Source organism: Juglans microcarpa x Juglans regia, chromosome 2D (assembly GCF_004785595.1).
Source record: "Juglans microcarpa x Juglans regia isolate MS1-56 chromosome 2D, Jm3101_v1.0, whole genome shotgun sequence".
In the NCBI taxonomy this organism is placed as follows: domain Eukaryota; kingdom Viridiplantae; phylum Streptophyta; class Magnoliopsida; order Fagales; family Juglandaceae; genus Juglans; species Juglans microcarpa x Juglans regia.
Window position 1 is genome coordinate 10682535 of NC_054596.1, and position 25676 is coordinate 10708210.

Consider the following 25676-nt stretch of genomic DNA (forward strand, 5'->3'; position numbering starts at 1 on the left):
TCTTGGTGTTCTTCATATTTTTTGCTCTTCCAATCCATCCAAGCCACCAAAGTCGACCAACACATTGTTTGTCACTTTCCATATTTGATTTGCCTCTTCAAACCCTAGCCTAGCCGAAACACACTTCCCCCCTTGGTGCAAAGTCCAATTCGGCTAACTACTTGTCTTATTTGGACTTGACCTAGCCGCCCACTCCACTTGCCAAACTAGTGTTCCTATAATTTAGGAACCCTAGTTGACCCAAACACTTTACCATATTCAGCCATCCTAAGCCATCCACCATAAACCCTAGCCGACCACATCCTTACCCTAAGTCCAAAACCCTAAACACAAGCCCTAGCCGCCCATCATCATTTTCCCAACACCAAACCCTAAACCCAAGTGGCGCCAACTCCATCATCCATTGACCTAGCCATCCATCAAGAGTCCTCTTTGGCAACTTCCTTAATTCAAGGAAAGTTGACTCAATCCAATCCAATCCCATAATTCTAGGAACTCCCCTAGAATCACTCAATCCCCCCAATCACTCATCCAATTCCTAAAATCCCTCAAGGCTCCCTAAGGTGGTTCTTTCCTTTTAGGAGTCTTGACTTCCTCCAATTCAATTTCAAATTCAAATCCCAAATCCAATCCCTTAATTTAAGGAATTGCAAATCCTCTTCAATTCCTTAAATCACTCTTCCTACAATCACTCTAAGTCAACTATTGACTTGTCATCTTAATTCAAATTCAAATTTTCCTCTTCACTCAAAGATTCCTTCCATCTTTCAAACTTACCATATCCATTCCTAAGCCAACCCCTAGCCTCACTCTTCCATCTCATTCCCAAACCCTAGCATCATCCTAAGCTCAAACCCTAAGCCATCTCTTGCTAATCTCAAAATCCATCTTAGCCACCCCACAAAACCCTAGCTACACTACACCATACTTACCCAAATCAACATCCAAGTGACCCAAACATCAAGGGTAAACCTTAGGCCATTTCCATTGCATCACACACCCATAATCCTACGCCAATCTTCCAAGACCACGCCTACCCTACTTCCACCATAGTCCACGGCAACCCTAGTTGCTTCCAACCCGAACCATAACCTCATTTCATCCATTCAACCCTAGCCTCCATCATCTTAGCACTTCACTCAAGAACAAGTCTAGCCACCCACATTGATTTGCCTTAGCCTAAACACTTAGCCTACCCAAGTACATCATCATTCCATCACTCAAACACCATCATTTTGTGGAAGGCCAAGCAAGTTGGCAAGGTCACTCAGTCGTCATCTTCACCAAGGCAAGCTAGTGGACCTTAGTGTTAGGGACAAGACTGGGGTCCCTAACAGTTTCGTACGCTGCGGTGTTGAGGTCATTGGCGGGTAGTCCGGTCGAGAACAGCTCAGCAGCAGAAGGAAAGAGTAAGGCACTTGTAGGAGACAAAGGCTGTCAGGTGACATTGGGAGAGGTGGAGGGGGTCTTGTGGAATGTCAAAGCTCAATTGAAGGAAGTTATGGAGTATGTGAGAGATTTGATGATTAAAGTGGACAAAGGGCTGGACTTAGTCGTGGGTTTTGGCGGTGGGCCGAGCATGGATGAGGGAGGGTCGGGGGTAGATCCTTAGGGTTTGAAGGCCACAAGTGTGCCGGCAAAGGGCGTTTCAACGCCGTCATAGACAAGGTCATTGGACGCTGGCATCTTTGTCCATGCCAGTGTCACTATGCCTCCTAAGGGAGCTGTAGGACCTCAATTACCATATGCAAATGGGGTTGGTACTTCTGTCCAAGGTTCATCCTTAGTTGAAGATGGGGGACCCTCCAGGGTCTCGAATATTTTGGAAGAAACAGTCAAACCTCTTTTGGAAGATGCAAACAAGGTTACAAAAGGTAGGGCCAGTCAAACCTAATCCATGCTTACCCTTCCTGTGTTACGGAGGGAACAGTAGGGCCAGACAAAGCGACACGACAAAAATCGTTGGGGGGTGGTGCAAAGTCAAGCAATGTTGGTGGAGGGGAGGAACCTGTAATGGTGGCAGAAACAATGGACACTAGCAGTTTGTCGTTGGTGCCTCATGTGGGGGAAGGTTTGGAATCGTGAGTGCAGTTGGGTACGGTGGCTGGAGATAATGTCGTTCCCTTAGTTTCTATCCCTTCGTTAAACGATATAGCGGGTTCACCATCAGAATGGGTTCTGAATAAAGTTAACGGACTTCAGCAAATCCTAGGGCTTTCATATGGAGAGCAGGGACAATATGAAGATCAATTTAAAGCTCTACTCACTGCGATTGAGGCGAGTCACGCGCTTAAAACCAAATCACATTTTAAGAAAAGCATGGAGTTAAAGCGTCTTCTATGTTCAATCAACTACAATGCTAAGGGAGGTAGCTCAAGTCAAGAGAAGAATAAAGGGAGGGCATTGTGAAGACGATCTCGTTGTGGGATGCTCAGGCAGAGGATTAGTTTTATGGAAACAAGGGGTTGGGGTTGGGGAGGTGTATCTAATTCGGGCTTGGTGTATTTTGGGTAGGTTTCATGAGATTTTTGGATCATTAGGGGCTCTCTTGTATGGGCTAGGTGTTTTCTAGTATACGTCCAGTGTACTTGTTACTCCTATTGATTTATATATAATATTTTTACTTATCAAAAAAAAAAAAAAAAAATCCATCCCAAGAGATCCCCCCACAATCCTTAATTTCATCAACCTTTCTCATCACCCAATTAGAAGAAATATTAGCCCATTCTAAACTAGAAGGAATAGAACAAAAAGGATCAGGATCTTCATCCGACGCTACCAACTCACCTAAATCTTGGGAAGAGAAAACAGATCGCTCCCCATCATCGATAACTAACTGCAAATCAATATCACTAAACTGATTGCACAATACCCTTGAATCATTCTTCTTGACAAACCCAGGAATAAACTCCCTCAACCCCTCATTACGTTCACCTTCATCAGCAACCTCCACCACAACAAACTTCCCTCTACCATAGAAGTTGTTGATACGAAGATGAGGCAGGAACTGACCCCTCCCTATGTTCCATACCACGAGAATCATCATTTCAAGCCAAAAAAAAATAGGATTCCTCACCTCTTCTGACGAAAACCCATTCACCGAAGAAAACTCCAGCGTTGAAGTACCCTCAAAGGAGTTGCCAGAGTCTATCAACTCTTTCTGTGTCGACGGCAAGGACACCGGAGCACCCATCGTCTTGGGCTAAGCCACGACATGTTTCACCGTTTCGGCTTAGTGGGTTGCAAAGGCCCAGCTTGTTTTTTAACCCGCCACACATCAGGCCTGATCTTATTACCATTATCTCACCCAACTCCACCTTTTTTTTATGTCATCCAGCCCAAAGGAAAGAGCCCACTATCCCCACTCTTACCCCTCTTATCATTAAAACCTGAACCAAGCCCATTAAAAGTCTCTTACCCGTGTCCACCTTCTTCAGCATAATCTTGAACCTCTATTTCCACCCAAGAACTTCAGCCCGTGCAACACACGTGACCCCTCGACTTCTCCGACTGTCAGCAACACCTCAAAAGACCAAAATTCACCTAGCCTTCTTACTTCACCCTTATTTCCTTCCATCATGGGCCATTCTTCCGAATGACAGCATCTCCTCCATTCTATCTCAGACCAGATGAACTTGTCGCCGACTTTAGCAACACTGACATGTATGAACCTTCACGAGAAGAGGACTCCTCTACATGAAGAGTCTCTATGAACATGTTCAGACCCAAGATAGCATGATCACTTTTTACCACTATTCTATTATCACAACCAGAAACAAAGGATAGAATGCTAACCATTTATCGCATTTTATCCACAAAACCAGCCTATCCACTCCCTTTCCAACCTTCTGGAATAATGATGATACCCTTCCCGGCCCCAGTCCCATACTCAACCAATTTCAGAAATCTGCCATATGAGTTGGAGCAACACTAAACCTAAAAACTTCGTTCACCCTCCCTTTTTTCCTGATAAAACTCCACATTGCCAGTACACCTCAAACACTCCACTACCTGAGCCATCCAACTCACCATCCCTCTACTAAGGTAAAGAAACTTCGTCAACGTCCTACTTTCATAAATACAAAAGAGATTTCCACCTTTCCTGCTAAAAGCAAACAACTTTGCTTCTACCCATAATCTGGCCGCATTACCCAACTTGCTAAAAAACTCCAATCCCAGAAAAAGATAGAAGGAAAAAAGAAATGGAAAGAAAATTTAAAAAGAGAAGGAGAAAACAAAAAAATTGGATGGATTAATGGATTATTTCTGGCGAGAAGCACCAGAAATAGGAAGACGTCTCAGTCATGAGAGAGAGAGAGAGATTTGACCTGAAGAGTTTTAACAAGACGTACCAGGTACAGGTTTGAGAAATTTAACAAGAAGATGTATGAGTACAATCCCAGTACGGACGAGTTTCCACAGATTGATGCAAACGTACACAAATATCATAATAGCCCCATATAAAAAATATATTCGAAATCAAATTTGACCATAAATTGACTTACCTTGTTCTCCATAGAGCAAAGTGCAAATTTCCAACCAAAACTTTCATTAAGATTGCACATGAGAGCATCAATCCACTCACTCTTGCCTGAATTGGGAACCCCAGTTACTATAGTCAACTCTCCTGCCACAACCTGATTAAAATAACGTTTAGAACAGCCGAACAAGAGCAGAATGTTTTCACACCACTACGCTCCAACATAACCACACGTGCATTTCTGCTGGTTAGAAGATATTATTAGTAATATGGAGAGTTTTGAGCATGGTTAGAACATACTGACTACTAGGAATTTGGAGAGTTTGTGATTGTTTATATTTAGATATGAATTCATTTGTTATTATTGTAAAATCTATATCTTCTCATTAATAAAGTTCTCATTTACCAACAAAAAAATATATATCTTCAAAAATCATAATCCTGATCCATTTATTTGTTATAATACAGACCATACTAGACTGATCTCTTTCAATTATAACTATAGAAAACCACTTACAAAATCACTAGACCAATCAGTTTAGAGACTTGGGCCAGTTTGAAAATTATAACTGGCACCATATGAAGTTATACAAATAAAGTTTTCAGCTTACACACTAACTACAATGAACAAAATTCTTATTGCACTTAAAACAGTATATCAGAATATTCCTTTGAATTAAAAAGTACAAATCTAATTTCAATTACTTTTCCAGTTATAAAATATAGCCCCGCATAGGCAGAATATAGAATATCACTATGAATGATGAACCAGGCCTTTTTTGAATAAGACTTCTATTTCACGTTATGCATCCAAACACATTTCTCCCTTCTTTTTTTCCAAACGGCTTTGAAACCAATTACCAAGCATGTAAAAAATCAATGTATCCACTTGCAATTCCCTACTTTTTGAAGGCAGAACAAATTGAAACCATTCCCAAATAGCTCTAAATCTTGTATGTGGAGAACCAAAACATAAGACTCATGTTAGGCTTAACAATGGTGTCACCAGAGAAGAACTTAGTCAGAAAAGTTTACTGTCTAAAATAGAGTTATATAACTTAACGCCACAAAATACCTGTAGACTAAATAAATTATAATGCAGGTTTGTACTTACATTATATAACCCATTCAAAGCCCTCCACCCAGTTGAGAGACCAAACTCATGTCCATGAGTTCTGTGATAATACGCATCAATTTCATCAAAGTAGTTATTAAAGTTGAACAATCCACGTATAGGGTATAATTCAGCATTCTCAATGACTTCCTTCAGTACATCAGAACCCAAATACATGAGAACCTGTGCACATAATTGCAAGAGATAAGATAAGTTTAGTGAGCCTGATTATTAGAGATAAGGGTTAGTCCAATAATCTCAAAGCAAATGACCCGGTTACAACTTAAATGGCTTTTCAGAATAAAATTTCCATGTGAGGGCCTATCAATATGATAAGACAAGAATGTGTGGAAGTCCCAATGATCATACCACATGATGAATAGGCAATGCTTATTGTGTGAAGATATTTATTGCTCATCAGCATGATATATATTATATCAGCATCTTATTGATGCAAGGATAACAGATTTACAAACAAGGGAGACCACAGAAACATGTCACCAGCTTCATATGGTTAGATATACATAATACTACAAGAAGAAACTTGCTGGCTTTAGAAAACTTTATCTTCCAAATTAACTCAATCTTATTATAGTAAGCATATCTGGTTCAGAATAAGGCCTTCAGTCTGTCCTCAAGGAGACGTAATGATGTAAATATATGCAGACATAAATAACTGACCTCATTTGCATCTTTGAAATGCTCTATTTCATTTTTCTTTGGCCATGTGACTCGCCAGCATCTGCATCGCATGGTCCAAAAAAGGTATTCTTAATAAGCCTTCTAAAGATTGTTTCAGATTAATAGTATACAATAATCAGGAGACATCATGTAGACCTTTCCCTTCCAAGGCGGCGTGCAAGCTCTTCAGCTAAAGCTTGACCAGGTAGATCCCCATCAGTGGCAAGTATAATACGTGATGCCTATCGATGCCAATAAAATATAAAAATAAAGCTTTCTACAATTCCAAGTTCTAATTAAAACTTAAAAGCAGCAGACCTATATCAACCAACCTCCTGCAAGTACTCTTTGCAGTTCCACAAATACTGATACTTTGTATCCTAGTTTACAAAAATGCAAAGCAAAAGCATTAGATAAATATTTTTTAATAAGTAATGCAAATTCTATTAAAAGTGCACAATGACACAATCCAAGTACACAGGAAATATACAAAGGGATACACCCAGCTTGAAGTCTAGCAGGCTAGATAATTAGAAGCTGTCATGAGCAGCCATCCAAGCATAGAGATTGTTGAAATTTATGGGTTTTAACTCTGTCGCCGTCTCTCATGATTTTCAAAAGTTCGGGTATCACATTCTTGCTAGACACACCACATTAAGCACAAAGGGGTCATCCTCCAAACATATGAATTTCTAAGGCCCAGTTTGGATTGCAAGATGCTCTCATCTCATCACATCTCAACATCCAAACACCACAAACACAACACTTTTCAAATTCAAATCTTCAATTTTTTTATCTAATCATTACAACTTTCCCAAACTTCTAAACAAAACACAAAAAACAATTCAATTTTTTTCAAATCCCAAAGCAAAAATAATTTTTTTTTTATGTTAGGGAACCTCTCCAAGGCAGGGTCCTTCAGACCCACCCCTGCAGAGTAAACCTCGGTCCCATGCACCGCACCCACAGAAGTTTCCCGAAGCAAAAATATTTATAATTAATAAGAATTTTATTATCACAAATAAACATAGCCCAAGTACATAAGAAGTATTAAATAATATTAAAAAATTATACTCTTAACAATATTTTAACTTTATAATATGTTTATTCAACTTTTTCTCTCTCCTTTCCCAAAACCCCATAAAACATCTTAACTCAAACTATTTCACTATTGAAACAAGGCCTAAGACTTCCACAAGGATTCAACAACTCCATCCTCTAGGGCACAACCCACTCAAATCCAAAAGTGCTGAACACACAAGCGCCTATCCAACTCACAATGTGGTAGAAAATGACCAATGCTTTCCCCATTTTGCATTTACATACAACACCACTTGAATACTACAATATGCCTCTTTCTAAAATTTTCCATTCGCTAAAATTTTTGTAAGGACCTGTCAAGGTGCAATCTAGTGGTCAAAAGGCAGACTAGGGATGAGCTGTGCATATTCAAACATCCTGGGTTCAATTCTCACAAGGAGTGCAGCATGGAAAGTAGCTAGATAAAGATTTAAACATGAGCTTATATTACAAACATCCAGTACCAAGAGTGCAACACAAATATATACACATATATATAGTAGAAACTAATTGGGAACGTAAATAAAGTAAGGCCTATCTCTCCATCTGAGTGAAGCTTATACTATAACAATCTCGTTCATACAAGAACACAAGCAGCAAACTGAGGCTCATGGTACGGGAAATTATATTGATAACAATAAATTCTACCAACCTCCCTCAAGGCTTGGGCTCCTATTTTCAGAAACGTCACTCTGCCCCCTGAAGTTTTTTAACCATATAATAAATACACCCTTAGGACCGCTCATATATTGTTAAATTATGAAAAAATATTATTAGGGAGCAGAGCATCATTTCTAAAGAGCTAAGTCTATGATACTTCTCAAACAGTCAAACCTCAAGAGAGATTGGTGTATTTACTCAAACAGTAGACATGTACAGGTCTCAGAGTCTGTTTCCACCCATTATGTTAGAATTCTCTCAATGTGAGCACATCCTTCCTGTTGAAAGAGACGTCATTTTATGGGGGTATATCCAACATTTTTGGACACAGTCAAAAGCCAAGTTTTAACAAAAATATAACTAGATTAGCGTTCATAAAAAGTAATAGCATTGATCCAGCTCAGATAATTCAGATTTGTTTTATCGGTAATGACTTTTAAATGGCTAATTTGCTTCTTTTGTTCTTTTGTTTTCCTTGGCACAGACCGTGCCAGGGCAGGTAATTCAGAATTTTAAGAAGAGAAAAAGACCTGTTCTTCAGGTGGCAACTCCTTTGTAGAAACAGATGGAGGGGCACCATCTGGGACACTCACACAATTTCGAAACCCAGCTTCTTCCATTGCAAGCTTGTCCATTTCACCTTCAACCTATAATAATTAAGTGAAATATAATAATTATAGGATAAAATGATGTTGACGTCATTTAATATTATAGAAGAATGGAAGCCATACAATGATGATATCACTTTTGCCCTTAATGTCATCAAGCCCATAAAAGATCTTTTCAGTGTCTACTTCCTGAAATAAAAGCAGATCTATAAGACAATTGATTCAGTTCAATTTCAAGTATTGAAGGCAGAAACATGTTATGACGTACCAAGAAAGTAATCATAATGGGTAAGAGAGAATTAACAAAAAACTCAAGCCCATGTTAGGAGAAAGTAGAAGTCTCAACTGCAACGTGTTACAAGGCCACACCTTTTTCTTTCTGAACTACAAGATCACACACCGAAGGAACAGAAGCTAACCTTCAATTACTCTCTGGAGTTTTTTCCACAAAAGACTCCTGATTAGACCACCATAGTCAAAGGATAACTTCCACTCACATATTGGGCACCGATCAGAAGCTTCCATCATCCAACCCGCAGGTTTCTAAGCTAATATAATTTCCTCAAAAGAACTTCAAGTGTGGGAGGTTTTGCCCATCAATCTAAAATACTTTTATAATAATAGATTCTATGGTACAATATAAACCATGCCTTCCTTTCTCTTTTCCTTTTTATTTTCCTGTTTCTCACTCAGCATATCAAACATTGCATGTTTATCACTTGTTTAGATAGCTAGAGTAATCGTTATGCTCAAACCTGCCAAAACTTCTTGTTAATGTCTCGATACTTGCAACTAACAAGCTTTCCATTTCGCCGATAAGTAAATGCAATTGCAATCTGCCAGTAACATTACAGAAGCAATCAGAAAAACAGAATTGTTGCCAAAGTTAGGCTAGATTTTGCCAGTTTTGTTATATAGAACTGAGCTTTCAAGTTTTCAGTTTCACACGGGGGGGGGGGGGGGGGGGGGGGGGAAACAAAAACCTAAACTCACTTTTCCTACTTCTGAATTGATAAGAAAAAAAGTGCCATTTTCTTTCAAATGTACAGTTGAACTCATTCTCAGTTCTTTCCACCTTCATCTTTTTTTAACCACAACTATCAGTTCTAATTAACTCGATGTTAAGAAAACTATCAGTTTGATGTATGTTACTGGGTAGTTGGATACTACAGAAATGAATCCAGATGACTGATCCAAAAAACAAATAACCACGCAACCCCTTTATTCTCACCCATAGACAAATATGGACTTATTAAACATTGCTGATGTTTTTGTTTTTGATTTCGATAAGATAGCTATTGTGAAAAGAATTCACCGAATGGAATAAATTCGTTACAAAAGATGGATATCATTTTTTTATACGTAAAGGTATCAAACTTTATTAAAAAAGATAGGTATAAAGTACAGAACACTAAATGGTAGTCATGCCTTCATGCTCCAATGCTCAAGTTTTTTCCCTCTTTTTGATAAGTGAGACTTCTATGGACTCATTATAGAAATCATTATATTACCACATTAAAATCTCGCTCTAATCTAGACACGACTGAAGTCATCATTTTTTTATAAGTAAAAACTGATGTCAGCAATATAATAAACTGGCATCAGTTTTCTTTTGGTTTGTTCAGAAGCACTGTGCACCTGATCACCAGATCTCTTCTGCATTACTGCATTTCTCTGCAGTGTTTTCCATGATATTAACCGCTCGGCAAAATAAGCAACTAGCTGCAATAATAAAAATAATATTATATTCAGTACAAGCTACAGCAAACAAAATAGGATAAATCTATCCCCTGTTATCAATTCTCAATTGTTCTTCAACCACAATTCACCTAGAAAATAATCTGGAAAAATGCAAAGAAGTGGCCTTGTTCAGAATAAAATTAAATGGGTCTGCAACATTCTGCCATGACAGCATGTTGACCATACTAGTTACATTATTCCCTAAGAATCATTGGGTAACATATCCATTTCACAATACCATCAGGAAAGTTAGTCACATTAGGTTTTGAAGAAAAAGGTATAGTGGCATTACTTAAATCACACAAAAAAAAAAAAAAAAATTCCCTGATTGCAAGCACTTAGTTATCAATAAGCCATACCGCCAAATAATTAGTCGGAAGAATCATGGAAACCATCTTTGACAATTTTTTTATCAGTAAAAGTTGAAGGCCAAAACCATCTTTGACAATTTATCAGAGAAGGTTCTTTAAGAAAATATGTCAGCGTGTCAACAATATTAGTCATATTCATCTATAAAGAACACTAATGGGGAAACCACAGATCAATTGTTACTACACTTTGACATTCTTAGTGCTTCATGGCAACCTGTATTTAGCCCTTTTAAATCGGACTAGGACACACCATAATGGGTGATGGACCTTTCCTGGAAAGGTCGGTTTGACAGTCGATAAAGTCAAGCTTTGTCAAAAATGACCATAATCTGCCTAATATGGTGCATACAGAGAAATAAACGACCAAAGCTCCGAGAATTGTGAGAAGACTGTGAAGGAGCTCAAGAATTTCTTTTAAGAACACTTTATCATTGGATTTCATCATACATATGCTCTTCCAGCTACAGTTTTTGCCACTTTATTAATGTTTCTTTTCTTTCTAACTGGGCTATGACCTGTGTACTTAGATTGCGCTTTTTTGCTCATTAATAAATCTTGCTTATTAAAAAAACACTGAGCAGCATCTACATTATACAGTATCAAAAACTGACCAAAAATTGTCTTGAAGAAGAAACACATACAGTATGCTACTCGATGCCTAAACACTTAAAATTTCTCTGCCACTACCACAGAAATGAAAGCTTCTAGAGTTTTTTCTTCTGATTTGTAGAATACATAAAACAAGATTTTACATCCTTGGTCATCGTCCCAAAATACTAGTTTCAAGAGAGACCCAGGCACCTGCTAATGTCTTCTTTTTATAAGTAAGATAATATTTATGGATAATCAAAAAGGCTTAGTACACTAGCAGTATACATCAGATATGCCTAACTAGAGAGACTATTGCCAAGAGCCTGATGGCCTAATGGCATATGATCCAGTTCTCCAAATGGAAAACCTGGGTTCAAAACCCCCCACCCCTTTTATTAAAAAAAATACTAGAGAGACTGTTAAAGTCAACGAATAATAATATATATGTATGCAAAGATGCAACTGAATGAGGACACCATGCTACTGTTTTGGTTCAGAAACATGGAATTAGGGCTTGTTTGGAAATAAATCTCATCCCAAAATTCTCATCCCATCCCATCTCCTTCCCAAACATAATTCAAATATAAACATTTTCAAACTAATTATTACAACTTTCTCAAACTAATCATTACAACTTTCCCAAACTTTCAAACAAAAAATAAAAAACAATTCTACTTTTTCAAATCCCTAAACAAAAATAATATTATAAAACTATATTCTAACAATATTTTAACTTTATAATATTTTTTATTCAATTTTTTCTCTCTCCTTTCCCAAAACCCAAAAAATACTCAACTCAAACCATCTAACTACTATTCACAAACTATCTTACTTACTACTATTCACAAAATCCTCATCTCATCTCACTCCCCAAACGAGCCCTAATATGCATTTGTAAAAAGCGACAATCAGAAGCATCATTCGGTCCACATCAGTAAACCTGAAAATGATCCACAAACTAAATTCTTTCCATACAATCAGGAATAAAATGACAAAATTGTGCCTTTAGATGAGACTACTTCTGTTATGTATTTACCAATGAACAAATGCATTATTGTATGGAGAGAGAGGTAAGCAAATTATTAGGGATACATAACAGCAACAGCCCAAACCATCTAAAGTGACTTCAATCTCACATAGGGGAAAGTGGTAGAAAAAAGTTAAGCTAGAAAAAGGTTAAGCTTAACAACCTCATTACAAAGTGGTTCTAATTGCAGATTCTCCACTGTGATTTCTCTTTTATTCTTAAGTCTGGTTAACTGGTTCAAAGATCCAGAAAATGGCCCGCCATCTGCAATTGCCTGCAACCAAGGGGATAACACTAGCCAGTGACCTTCATTTTTAGATATTTTCAAAATTACATCCAGGGACAGATACGAACCCCAAAGAGATAAGAAACTATCTTACTCTTGTACTGCCTTTCCATCCACATTTTGCACGGAAACACATCCATAAAGCAGCACCCCTGAACACTCAAATATGTGCAACATAAAAATACTTGCAGTTGGCTAAGAATAAACTTAAAAAAGCCAAGAAGCATACCCATCGTTTGTAACAAAAAGAGATAAGCTCCTTTCCTCTGAGCCCCCACCATTGCACTAACATACCAGAATTAACCAACAAATAAATACAAATTAGTACTAGAAAAGAAAAACTGAACAAAACCTTTTCACACTCAAAAGAAAAGGCATGCTCAAATGCATATCTAAGTTGGAATTGAACCATTTTGTCATAGAAAAATATACTCAAGGCCCAAAATTTCTGCAACATAATATGATTTTTCAAGGTTCAAATCCCCTTGAGCGCAAAAAATCTCTAGGGGCCACCAAACTAGGGGATTTTCCGAGGTACACTTGCGAGAAACTCCTTGCCGAGGGCTTGTGCACCCGCGTCTCTCCTTCCCTCTCGATGAGTGTGGACTCTTATCTGTTACACGGTTTAGTTTGGGTGTCTACGAGTTGCCTTTTACGTTCCAGCCTTCCCAAAGAACCCATACATACTTATGGTCAATTCCCAAAACACCACTGGTCATACGTTGGGCTTGGTTTTTTTAAATTTACTTTGTGAAGGATTTGTTTTAAGTATAAATATTATTACAGAAGATAGTTAGGGTTTTAAAGTATATTACTTATTATTATATAATTTAGTATCAGAATTTTTATAAATGAATTTCAGTAGTAAGTGTTTAATTTGATTTTGAATGCTTTAGATAGGATTAAGTCTATTCTATTAAACGAAGTTTTGATGTTTATTGTAATAGATTTTATTATAAATATGTAAAGTAAATATTAAGCTGGAGGTGTCTTTTCACGTGGGCCTAGTGTTAATTGAGTAAATATGTTAGCCATACAATTTTATTTTACAGAAAATCATTTAGGCCTCGTTTTACAACTCATCTCAACTCATCTCTTCTAACCATTACAACTTTCTCAAATTCTCACACTAAATAAAATAAACAATTCAATTTTTTCAAATTTCAAAACAAAAATAATATTAAAAAAATATATTCTAACAATATTTATTCAACTTTTAACTTTAATCTCAACTCATCTCATCTTATCTGCGAAAACAAACTAGGCCTTAGAGTTTAAGGAATTATATGGAGAAATCAAGTGGATGTTGATGAATTTGGAAAGTGACAATATTTTACGATTGTGAGAATTTTAGAATTTTAGGAAAAATAAATTTATTTAGTATTTCAGGTTTAAGTATCGAAATATATGCTCAACTGAAAATTTACGAAAGTTACGTGACTATTTTATAGGTGACGATTAATATTTGTTCGGCACTGTTGCAGAAAATTTTTGAAAAACTAAAAACTCCTGATAAGCGGAAGGTTCATGTGCTAGACTTTGCATTAAATGAATGGACTGAAGTTGATTTTATGAAAAATGTACATGATATGTTTTGAAAAGAAATGTGAAAACAACCTCAGTCATGTGTTCTGTATTACTCAGAAAACTTTGTATAAGAAAAAAGTTTTTTTTTTGTCATGAATGGTATAGACATGAGCTTATTTTTGGCATTATGTTTTTGAACTTTGTAAAAAGAGCAAATATGAGATCTGAAAATTTTTGCATTGATTAAGAGAAAATGCTTCAAATCTGCTTTTGATATTGTGAAGATGATATGAATTTGTTCGGTACTCTGTTTTGATTCGATGTGGCATCTGAGAAACTTTTGGCATGACTTTCTGATTCTTTATTTGATTTTGTTTCTGTTTTGTTCCGTTACAGCCCCTGCCATGCGTGATAATAGTGGTATACAACCCTGTCACGGGTAATAGTAGTGGTATACAGCCCTGCCACGGGTGAAAGTAGTGGTATTAGACCTGACACGAGTGATAATAGTGGTATATGGCTCTGCCAAGGGTTATAGTAGTGGTCTTTGTTTGAGTGCACACCATTTGGTGAGAGTGATTTATATTCTGTTTGGCTATCCACAGATGCACAACCCTACCACAGGGGATAAACATGACTTTTGTTCTGATATGATGCTCTGATATGATAATGATGATGTTCAGTTATGCTATGCCAAATGATACTTTTAAATAAGAATATTTCTGAAGTTTCACTCTCATATTTCTGATAACATGTTATGATTTTTGCATTCTGAAAGTAAAAATATTTTGTTCTGTATTTTGAATTCTATAAATGCTCATGTTTACATACTAATATATGTTTTATGTTTACTAAGTTGTTGATAACTCACCTCTTATCTCCACAAGATTTTTTTTAAATAATTTGAATATTTTAGCTGAGAATCAAGATTGTGAAGCATGGGTGAGATGATTTTAAGCATAGTAGATTAAGCATAGAAGGTTTCTATAAGTATTGACGAATTTTATTAAGTAATTTTGCAGTGTTCTGATGACTTGGTATTTTGGGAGGTTGAATATATTGAGGTGGTTGGTTTGAGACAATAATTTTTATATGACATGAGAATTTAGAGTCTATAAATATATTGTTGAAATGTGAGTTTAAGTGATAGGAAGTAACTCTCCGACCCATCTAGGACCGGGGCATTATACTCTCTCTTAAGCCTCTCGGTATCATATAGATCGTTGAAGACCTTTAAGCCAAATTACTTATATGGCCCATTCTTTTAGTCACAGATGGTTAAGTAAATATGTGTGAGTTATGTAAGTGCAAATTCAGATCATGCAGCGAGTATTACAGCCTAAAATAATTGGGTTATGGATTATACAATGTTAAATGGGCTTAGATTTATGTTTTCTGGATTAAATGGGGAATGTCAATTTATGAGAGTTACTCAAAAAAAAAAGGTTAGACTATTTTTAAGGTAATTAACGAAACCGAAAATTAAAGTTGTAGATTTATGGCTTTAATGTCAATATTATGGAATTAATATGATTTTAGGATTTAATCATGTAATTATTTGGAGACATTATATGAAAATAAAGTGTTTGGGGATGACGATATTTTACGATTTTGAGGATTTTAGGCTTTAGGGAAATATAATTATTTCAATATCCCAAGTTTTATTTACGAAGTACATGATAAATTAGAAATTTACGTAAGTTATGTGTATTTTATAGGTAATCAGCTCCGCCCTAAAAATACTGGATTAACACTACGAGGTAAGTGGCATAATCATACCCTTTTTTTTTTTAATAAGTAACATAATCATATACTTACACATATGTACGGTAAACTACATATCTTTTATAAAAGTATTATATATGTAAGCCTCCATTGAAAGCCCTTTTTATGTACCCAAGTCATGATTAATTTATAAATGCCATGATTTTATGCATAAATTTCACATTAGTTGCATGACACATGCATTAAGATATTTTATGAAAAGCCATGCATGATTTTATGTGAAGATTTGTGCATTAAAATATTTATGAAAAGTCATGTTTTTATGTGAGAGTTATGCATCAAAATACTTATGATAAGTCATTATTTTATGTGAGTTGTGCATCAAAATATTTATGAAAAGCCATGATTTTATGAAAAGAGTTATGCATCGAAAGATTTATGAAAAATCATGATTTTAAGTGAAGAAACATGTATCATGAAATTTTATAAAAGAATGCGATTTCATTTTAAATCTATGATATGATAAGGCACGATTACACTTGAAATCTATGATATGACAGTATATAACAAGTATGCAAGTATGATTATAATGAAGTATGAATGATAAGATACGTAACAGCCTATGTTATGATATGATGACGAAACCATATGTTATGGGCATGTCGCATTGCCAGGTTGTACATGCTGGTAGTGCACCCAATGTGTCTTCCTTATTGTAACGCCCCAATGGAAGGCCCAAACCACATGGCCTATACTCCAAAAGAACTAGTCAATGATACAATTGGAACCCCATCGGAACCTTATAGAAAGTAAGAACTTCTCATTCCCAAGCAATGTGGGATCTCATACACCACCTACCCTTATCCATACCATATGGGGTATCACAATCTACCCCCCTTAAATTCCCGACTTCCTCGTCGAGCCTATCCATTGTAGGTGGTACGGTTCAAGTCCCACATTTCTGGTTAAGATAGTCTCTGATACCATTTGTAAAGCTCCAATGGAAGACCCAAACCACATAGCTTATACTCCAAAAGAATTAGTCAATGATGCAATTGGAGCCCTATAGAAACCTTATAGAGAGTAAGAACTTTTCATTCCCAAGCAATGTGGGATCCCATACACCACCTACCCTTATCCATATCATATGAGGTATCACACTTATGTATCAGAATCGTAATCTAATTAAATCTGCTAATTCTAACTCACAGGAGTCAACAGTGGGTACCGGCGTATGACAAGTGAAAGACAAGTTAACCGAACAAATCCAGCTACACTTCTCCTACAATTTCTTTGATTTACTTCCATGTTAGATACTTGTTTTAACCAAAGTTAAAAGAATCAAGAAAATCATTAGTCTAAATGCGAAATTCTACTAAGCAAAGGCATCACAGCTGGCATATCAAATGGTTTCCCATATAGAACCTCATTTTCACTTCAAGTATTGCCACATAGGTTCTCTCCCATAATTCAACTCAATTATTTTCTGCAACTGGCTTTCTACAGCTACGTTGCCGATATTTTGGATCATATTACAACATCAAAGTACATACTCCATTTACATACTTAAGAAATTTGAAAAAACAAACAAAATTGGTACAAGAAATGACATGTTTTATATGTTTAGTAAGACCAAATGGACCCTTGAAATGCTTAAGAACCCAATTACTAGAAAGGACAAAAAAATTATTTTCTGATAAGTAAAAAAATTATTATGGAAGCAAAACTAAAATTACCATTGGACAAAGCAAGTGGTTGTATTGCCCAGGTACACATATTTCACTGTCCATGCCCAGCTCCTCCAGTTTCTGCTTCAGAATCTTCAATTGTGCCGAATCAAGTCCATTTTCTGTTGGGTTCTCCATATAAACTTCAGAAAGGAAAACAAGTCAAATAAAGGTGCCCTCTACAAGCCTTCATATAAAACCAAATGTTCCCACTGACATATACCCACACCAATATTGGTCCTCTAATCAACTTCTCCAACAACAATAAAATCTACAATACTCAAACACAGAACATAGCACTTATATGAGCTCTGACAAACAACCTTAGTTCTCTAACAATCCGAACAAATACTGACGGTATCCACAAGCGCTCCAATAAATATAATCCATAATGACATTGTATGCGTTTTAAGTGGGAAATACCTGGAGGCGGTATATTGGCATGAGAGATAGAAGAAAACCCATTAGTGTTAAGGGGAAAGGTTGAATGTTAGAAAAGGGTTTCGAAGAATGGACAGAGAAGAGGAGTCTGCGGATGTGAAAGAGGCGTCCGTGCGAAGAAGGGACTGATGGGATTTCGAAAGAAGTGAACTTGAACAAGTTCTTGGAGCCCATCACCCAACCCTGGCCTTTGGTGTGACCCCCCTTTTGAAGCCCTGTATAGGTGTAAATGTAAAATCATTTTAATTCGAATTTAATCAATCTTGAATTATTCACAAATGAGAACTACTCCCACAATCCCATAAACAGAACACAAACATATAGTCCATAGAACTTATAGAAGCAACATGGCATAATACATCAGAAGAAAATTTCCATTTTATTTTCTTTTTCATTTGTTTATTATCTACATACAAACAAAGGAAAAAAAAATTGCCAAGAAAGAAAAATGAAAAAAAAAAAAAAAAAAAAGGTTGAGATGCAAAATATGAGATAAACAAAAAGCTATACTATGGAGGGATGGATTGGGGTTGAGGATACACAATATACTGAAATAGCGTTTTCGAGTGTCTGCTAGCAGCTGGTGAGGCGAACGAAGTACGTACCTGGTGGAGGAGGAACCTTGAAAAAGGAAAGAGTGGTGGCATAAGAGAGAGAGCGGGACCAAGCACGGCCTAATCTCCTGGGTGAAGTAGTAGAAGAAAAGGAGGAGGAGGAAGAGGATAAGAAGGGAGTACACTGGAGAGGACGATACAGACACTGCTGAATTAGTGGCATTATTTTGCCTATTCTTTAGGGTTCTTGCGTCCTGACCAGACTTCCAACTTCTACAGAGTGAGTCCCCCGCCTTCTTACTTCATCCTCGAGCGGAGGCGTGGAGTAGCCAGGGTTTTTGGTTTTTCAACAGTCGGTCTGCATTGGTCTTGGGATTTAAAATTTGAACCCTTTTTTTCCTTTGTGTTTTTTGTTTTTCAACGGTTGGTCCGCATTGGTAATTATTTTTTCCCTTAAAATTTATAAATTTTTCGTTTGTACTATTTCAGGTCATAAGTAAGTAATAGTGAAGTCATTTATAAATAATAATAAATAATAGAAAAATAATTTTAAAATATTTAAGAATAATTTAGTTTTGAATCAGGCCATTTCTTTTTCATCACTACTCTACCTAAACTATTTTAAATAAATTATTTTTGTATTAGTTTAATATGCATGGAAATAGAAACCTTTAAAACTAATTATGGAGCAGTTCAAATTTTTTATAATAACCTTGAAGGTCTCGTTTGGTTACATATATAATATGAGATGAGATAAAAGTTAAAATTTAAATAAAATATTGTTAGAACTAGGGATGAGCTCCGACTCCGATGAAATTGGAACGTCCACCGCCGACCTCTGACTCCGACTGCGGTCAGAGGTCAAAACACCATCCGACTCCGACTCTAATCGGAGTTCGAAGCTCGGAGTCGGAGCTCCAATCGGAGTAACAACATTTCACAATTCACAATTTCATTTTCACAAACACCTTCTTTACTTTCCATTTTACATTTACAAGCAACCAAACAGCCAACAACTAGACCCAAAACAACTATTATAATATAAAGCATCAAATAATTCCAGGCAACCCAACATCATGGCAAAAAATAAAAATTGTGAAAATTAATTAATTTAGGGTTCAGAGTCTTAGACTACACTTACGAGATATGGTGTACCAAAGGCTGAACGGCGCAAACGACGACAAGATCATAATGACAAACGAAAACAGAGCAATAGAGACTTAGAGAAGGAATAGAGAAGATTCAGAGAATCAGAATAAGGGAAAGAGAGTGAAGGGAAGAAGGAAGATGGGGAGTCCTGCATTTTGGACCAACGTGTGAAGAAACGACGTCGTTCCACATTAAGTGAAACAGTATTGTTTAGTTATTTTTTTAAAATTCATATGTAAAACGACGTCATTTTACATTTAGATTTTTTTTTTAAGTTGGAGTTCGGAGTTAGAGTTCGGAGCTCCGTGAAGCTCCAAACTCCAACTTCGAATTCTAACCACTCCAACTTTGTCAGAGTCGGAATCGAAGCGGAGGTCGAACGAAATTGAAGTGGGCGGAGGGTTTGCACAGCCCTAGTTAGAACTTATAACATTATTTCGTAATATTATTTTTGTTTTGAAATTTGAAAAAACTGAATTATTTATTATATTTTGTGTAAAAGTTCGAGAAACTTGTAATGATTATATGAGATGGGATGATCTTGTAACAATCTGACCCAATAATTTTAAGGTCGAAATATTGATAATTTTATTGAGTCTAAATTATATTTAATTGGTCATATTGGATAAATCCACAATCTATAAATTATTGTGGTTGATCAGAAGTTTTAATTAAATTTAACAACTAGGTTAAATCTCATCTAATATTTATTGAACAAATTAGACTCCTTTTAAAATTTAAAGATCGACAATTAAAAATTTATTTCAATTTAAAATCATCACTAATTAAAGTTTCCTACCCAGTTTCAGTCACTCTCAATCCTACATTAAATGAACTAAGAGTATGTTTTTATTTTCAAACACACTAAGATTACAACTTTAGAATCCTCTTCACCTTAAAATTCCAAAACCTAACCAATACCATCCTATAAATAGAGTCTCATACATTTTACGTGCACCTACATCTTAAAGCCTAAACTTTTTTTATTTTTAGCTCTCTTTTTACCTTCAGCAGGTTGTAGCCTCATCCCCCCAGCATGAATCACGGCAAGCCACCATTGTCTCTTCCTCCCTCATAATTACAACCATCATCGTCCCTCCATCGCACCATGATCAACTTTGTGTTGAAAATTTTAGGAAGTAATACTATAAAATAAGTAGCTTGATCATAAATTAGTATTAGCATATATTAACTAGTTATATATATTATTATTAAAGCTAATTCTTTGGAAGCCAGTGTTTATGTACCGCGCATGTCATGATATTTGTAGGTACGTCATTCATCATATTTCATTCAACATATTATATTTATGTATATATTATGCATCTCATGCATCTTACGCTGCATAAGACACGTAAGCTTTCATAAGATCAAGTGTAAGATAAGTTCAGAACAGTTAATCAGATGGTTATTCAGATGCATGGTACCAATACGATTTATGAGTGGATGTATAAGTCATAGAGTTAAGCGTGATCCACTATAGTATGCTAGAATACTATTAGTGACTCCCCTTGTAGCCGCCGGATGTGGGATTGGTGCATAATCATGCACACAGTGTTAAGTGTGTGGGCCAATCAAATAAGCCAAGATAAGTCATGCATGTTGTAAGGAAATTTTCCCCAAAAGGCTTAAGAGGCCCTATCAAGCTCGGCCCAAAGCAAAAAGCCATTAACCCAGCCCTCTAAGAGGCTCCTTTGTACATAACATGTAGGAAGGATAGTGCTGCAGGGATGGGACTCATCAATATGAGGACCCCTTAAGTAGTGTCCAGTCCTCGAATGCCTACCCGCACAGTAGGCATGATGTATGGGGAGTTGTTGATCTACTGACAGAGAAGGCATGAACGGACTAGAGGGAAGGCAGCTTGAGAAGAGAAGGTTGGAGAACCACGCCGCATTAATGGTTCTGTCACTCGAACAACATGTCACATTAATGACGTCGTCGCAGAGCCACAACGCATTTAAAAACACTGACAAAAGGAACAGTACGAGGAACACAGACTTCATGAAAGCAAACACGATTTGCTCCTCAGACCTATAGTATAAAATAGCATATTCTAGGTACGAGAATACTCTCTCTGATCCCTAAACTTACTTACTTATTTGCTACCTCCCAAGAATATTTACTAACTTTGGCATCAGAGGTTACCCGGCCCCAAGGTCGCTCCCTCAAAGCCTTAGTCTTTTCTACCTTGTGCAAGACCCGTTTTTGAATATCTGAGTTGTTAGAGCTTGGTCCAAAGTTGTGCAAAATATGATGTTAACAATGGTGTCATCTATGGGATCGTAATAGATATTGTGTATTATTCTCATGCCTGCGACAACCCGTTCTGAACAACTCAGGAGAGATATGGGAGACGCCATGGAAGCAAGGTTGAAAACCATGGAGGAGTGGGTGACGAAACTAACTGACGAAGTGGAGACACTCTGCAAAGAGAACGTGGAACTCAAAAAACCTCAACGGGAGCAAGCCGGCAGGGCAAGATCCAGTGACACTAAGCACGTAGGATCGCACGCAGGACTCAATAAGGATGAGGAGTAGAAAAACATGTAAGACAAGCTCCGCAACCTCAAAGGAAAATACAAGGAAAGTGGGTATGTCGTCAACGGTAGACCAGTTGCTCAGGGTCTACCTTATACTGAAGAAGTAATCGTGGTTCCTTTGCCACCGAAGTTTATAGTTCCTGCTATGGAGATGTATGACGGAGGAAGGGACCCCTTCGAGTACCTGGAAACCTTCAGGGCTCACATGACGCTATATGGTTTCCCTGGGAAAATAGCTTGTAGGGCATTTCTGATGACCCTGAAGGGGTCAGCACGTGTAAGATTCGGGTCACTGGCACCTGGATCGATGGACAGTTTCGACGAGCTAGTTAGGTTATTCCTAACCCAATTCATATCCGGTCGAAGGGGCGGTGTCCGGCTGCGTACCTCCTCACTATCAAACAAACAGAGGACGAAAGCTTGAAATCCTACTTAACCCAGTTCAACAAAGAGCACATGACTACCGTTGACCAAGAAGAGAAGATAACCTTGGCGGCGCTCTTGGGAGGCGTCTAGTCGCACTCTCAGTTTATGGCAGAGCTAGTCAGATGGACTCCTGCGACATTACGAGTATTCATAGACCAGGCAAACAACTTCAGCAACGCGGAAGACACTCTTCAAGCGTTGACGGAGCCGCAAAGGAAGGAAGTGGAGCACGCAGAGAGGAAGGAGAAGGCCCCAACCAAGGCCAAGCCCTATGAAAAGGGAACAAGGGCTCCCAGGAGAACCGGCGAGAGGAAGTCCCGTCAAAGGGATCTGGACCACGGTAAGACTGGCCAACGTTCGCCATACAAAAGGAAAATGACCGAGGAACAATGCGTCGTAACTGCACATACCAGCAGTCCACCTCACACAATACCAAAAACTGTTTCTCCTTGTGAGGAGTAGCCTCTGTGATTGTCGACTTCCTGGAAGTGATGACTTCGTCGGCATATAATGCTATCTTCGGGAAGCCCACCCTTAACAGCTTAAGGGCCGTCACATCAACCTACCACCTCAAAATGAAGTTTCTAACTCCCCACGGAATAGGGGAAGTCCTAGGAAAGTAGGTATCAGCTAGGGAATGCTACGTCCAGGAGCTAAAGCAGAAAGATGAAGGACTGGCCTCGGACAGTACCAACAGAACAGAATAGGCTGGGCACCACCGAAGAAACTACGGCAGACCTCTGTCTACAACTCGCCCTACCAATTTCGAGGGAGGAAGGGATGGTGCACGGCTCTGAAGAGAAAGATGGACGACGATCCCCAAACCGGGATTTTATGTCCCTTAATTTTGTAATACCTTGTCATCTAACTTGTACTTTCTTTTTTATTTAATAAAAATGTGACTTTTCAAGACAATGCAAAACATTTGCTCTACGCTTTCATATTACCAGTAAGGCGCCAAGAATAAAAAGTGCTGCTATCGAAATCTACGGCAACATGATCATTAACAGATTACCTCCCCACGGAACACCATAGGGAAATGCAGGCCTAAAGGCTACCTTATCCCTCCTGCGATGGAGTGCGGGTTAGCCTTTGGCGTCCCAAAGATAAAAATCTACCTTCCTTGCAGATGTCAACGGGCGGGTGTAGGTCTAATCACAAACTGTCCAAAATCACCTTCCTGCGAGACACTATAGGGAAAGGTTGGCTCAAGGGTCGCCTTATCCCTCCCGTAGAGGAGAGCGAGATCGGCTTCACGGCCCTCCCGAATAAATTACCTCGACCTTCGCCGCAATGAAGAGTGTGATCAGCACCAGCCTGATCGAACACTTACCTTTTATGTAATGTCAATGAGAGGGAGCGAGTCCAGTAACAGACTGCCCAAACAACTTACCTCTATGCGGGACCCAACGGGTAAGAGTCAGCCTAAAGGCCTCATTATCCCTCTCGCAGATGAGAGCAGGTTTTGCCTTCAAGGCGGCCCGAATAACTTACCCCAGCTTCTATCACGGTGAAAAGCAGTCAGCCAACTCGCTGTCTGAACTTATCTCCCCATGGGATACCACAGGGAAAGGTAGGCCTTAATGTTGCCTTGTCCCTCCTATGACAGAGTGTGGATTAGTCCTCAACTACCCTAAATTAGAAACTATACATTCCTTGTAAGTGCCAACAGGCGGGAGCGGGTATAGTGACAAACTGCCCGAATAACTTACTTCTTCACGGGATACAATGGGAAAGGTAAGGCTAACATGTTACCTTGTCCCCCTCGCGAAGGATAGCGAGTTTGGCCTTTGCGGCGACTCGAAAACTTACCCCGATCTCCATTACGAGTGAAGAGTGGGTCTAGCACCAGCCTGACCCAAAATGCTACCTTTCCATGTGATGTCAACAAGCGGAAGCGAGTCCAGTAATAGACTACCCGAACGACTTACCTTCCCTTGGGACCCAGCAAGGAAAAGTAGGCCTAAAGGCAGTCTTATCCTTCCCGCAGAGAAGAGCGGGTCCTGACTTCGAGGCTGCCCGAAGAACTTACCCCGACTCCTATCACAGCGAAAGAGAGGATTGCCCCAGCGGCGGCCCTAAAAAATTATCTCATTGGGGAATCAAAATAGGCGGGCTAACTTGAGGAAGCTTAACCTCTCTCCGATGGAGTGCAAGTTTTAAGTCTTATGACTGCCTGAAGTAAGAAATATCTCCAAATACAGAGATTAAAAAAATACAAGCAAAAGCAACAACGGCATACAATGGAGGGCAATAAGCGTGAGACAATGCAAACAAAAGAACACAAAAAAAAAGACAGAAAGAAGAAATACAGAGAGAAAAATGCAGATATACAAAATCATTTTTGTTAATTATGCAAGACTACAAGGAGCAAGTTATACCGTGAAGCTTATATATTCAACAAAACAAGTTACAGTGCCTGACCCTAGACCTAGACTGTAAAATGACCAGTGATAATCTAAAAAATCCAAAATACCTCACTGTTCTCAGACCCAAGGAAACCAAAATGAGTTTAGGGTCTGCAACTATGTGTGTTTTAGACAGCGACGATCACCACGACACCACGGCAATCGAGCCATTCACTACAGCAACCAAGTCATTTACCACTACAACCAAGCAGGCAACGAGTTCCATGCAAGCAGCGAGTTATGGAGAATGGCTTCAAAGTCGAGCCCCATAAGCAAAAGGGCAAGAACGAGTAAGAAACAATAAGCAAAAGGGTATGAACGAGAACAAGGGGTCCAGGAATGCAACAATGAAGGATTGGCGGTTCCACCCTCTAGCGCACAAACTGCCACAATCAGTAGCAGCTTGAACGCCACCAAAGGACCTGTCACCCACTAGGGTGTAAAGATTTCGTCAGAGCTGTGAAAGGTAGAAGAAAATGCAAAGAAACTTCGGAATGAAAGCAAAGGAACTGAGAACTCAAGAAGTAAAGCAAAAGTC

At 38.1% G+C, this 25676-nt stretch overlaps 1 protein-coding gene across 1 annotated transcript in view; it reads right to left on the bottom strand.

Moving 5' to 3' along the window:
- The window catches only part of LOC121249825 (twinkle homolog protein, chloroplastic/mitochondrial), a 28916-nt gene extending 9936 nt beyond the window's left edge, over positions 1–18980 (bottom strand). Inside the window, 16 exon segments of the mRNA XM_041148632.1 lie at positions 4506–4637; positions 5595–5777; positions 6276–6336; positions 6432–6517; positions 6608–6655; positions 8546–8662; positions 8747–8812; positions 9379–9459; positions 10262–10345; positions 12516–12626; positions 12733–12790; positions 12868–12923; positions 17627–17760; positions 18041–18094; positions 18097–18273; positions 18664–18980. Coding sequence (XP_041004566.1) covers positions 4506–4637; positions 5595–5777; positions 6276–6336; positions 6432–6517; positions 6608–6655; positions 8546–8662; positions 8747–8812; positions 9379–9459; positions 10262–10345; positions 12516–12626; positions 12733–12790; positions 12868–12923; positions 17627–17760; positions 18041–18094; positions 18097–18273; positions 18664–18835 — 1620 coding nt within the window. The 5' untranslated portion in view covers positions 18836–18980.
- Positions 18981–25676: the final 6696 nt, after the last annotated feature.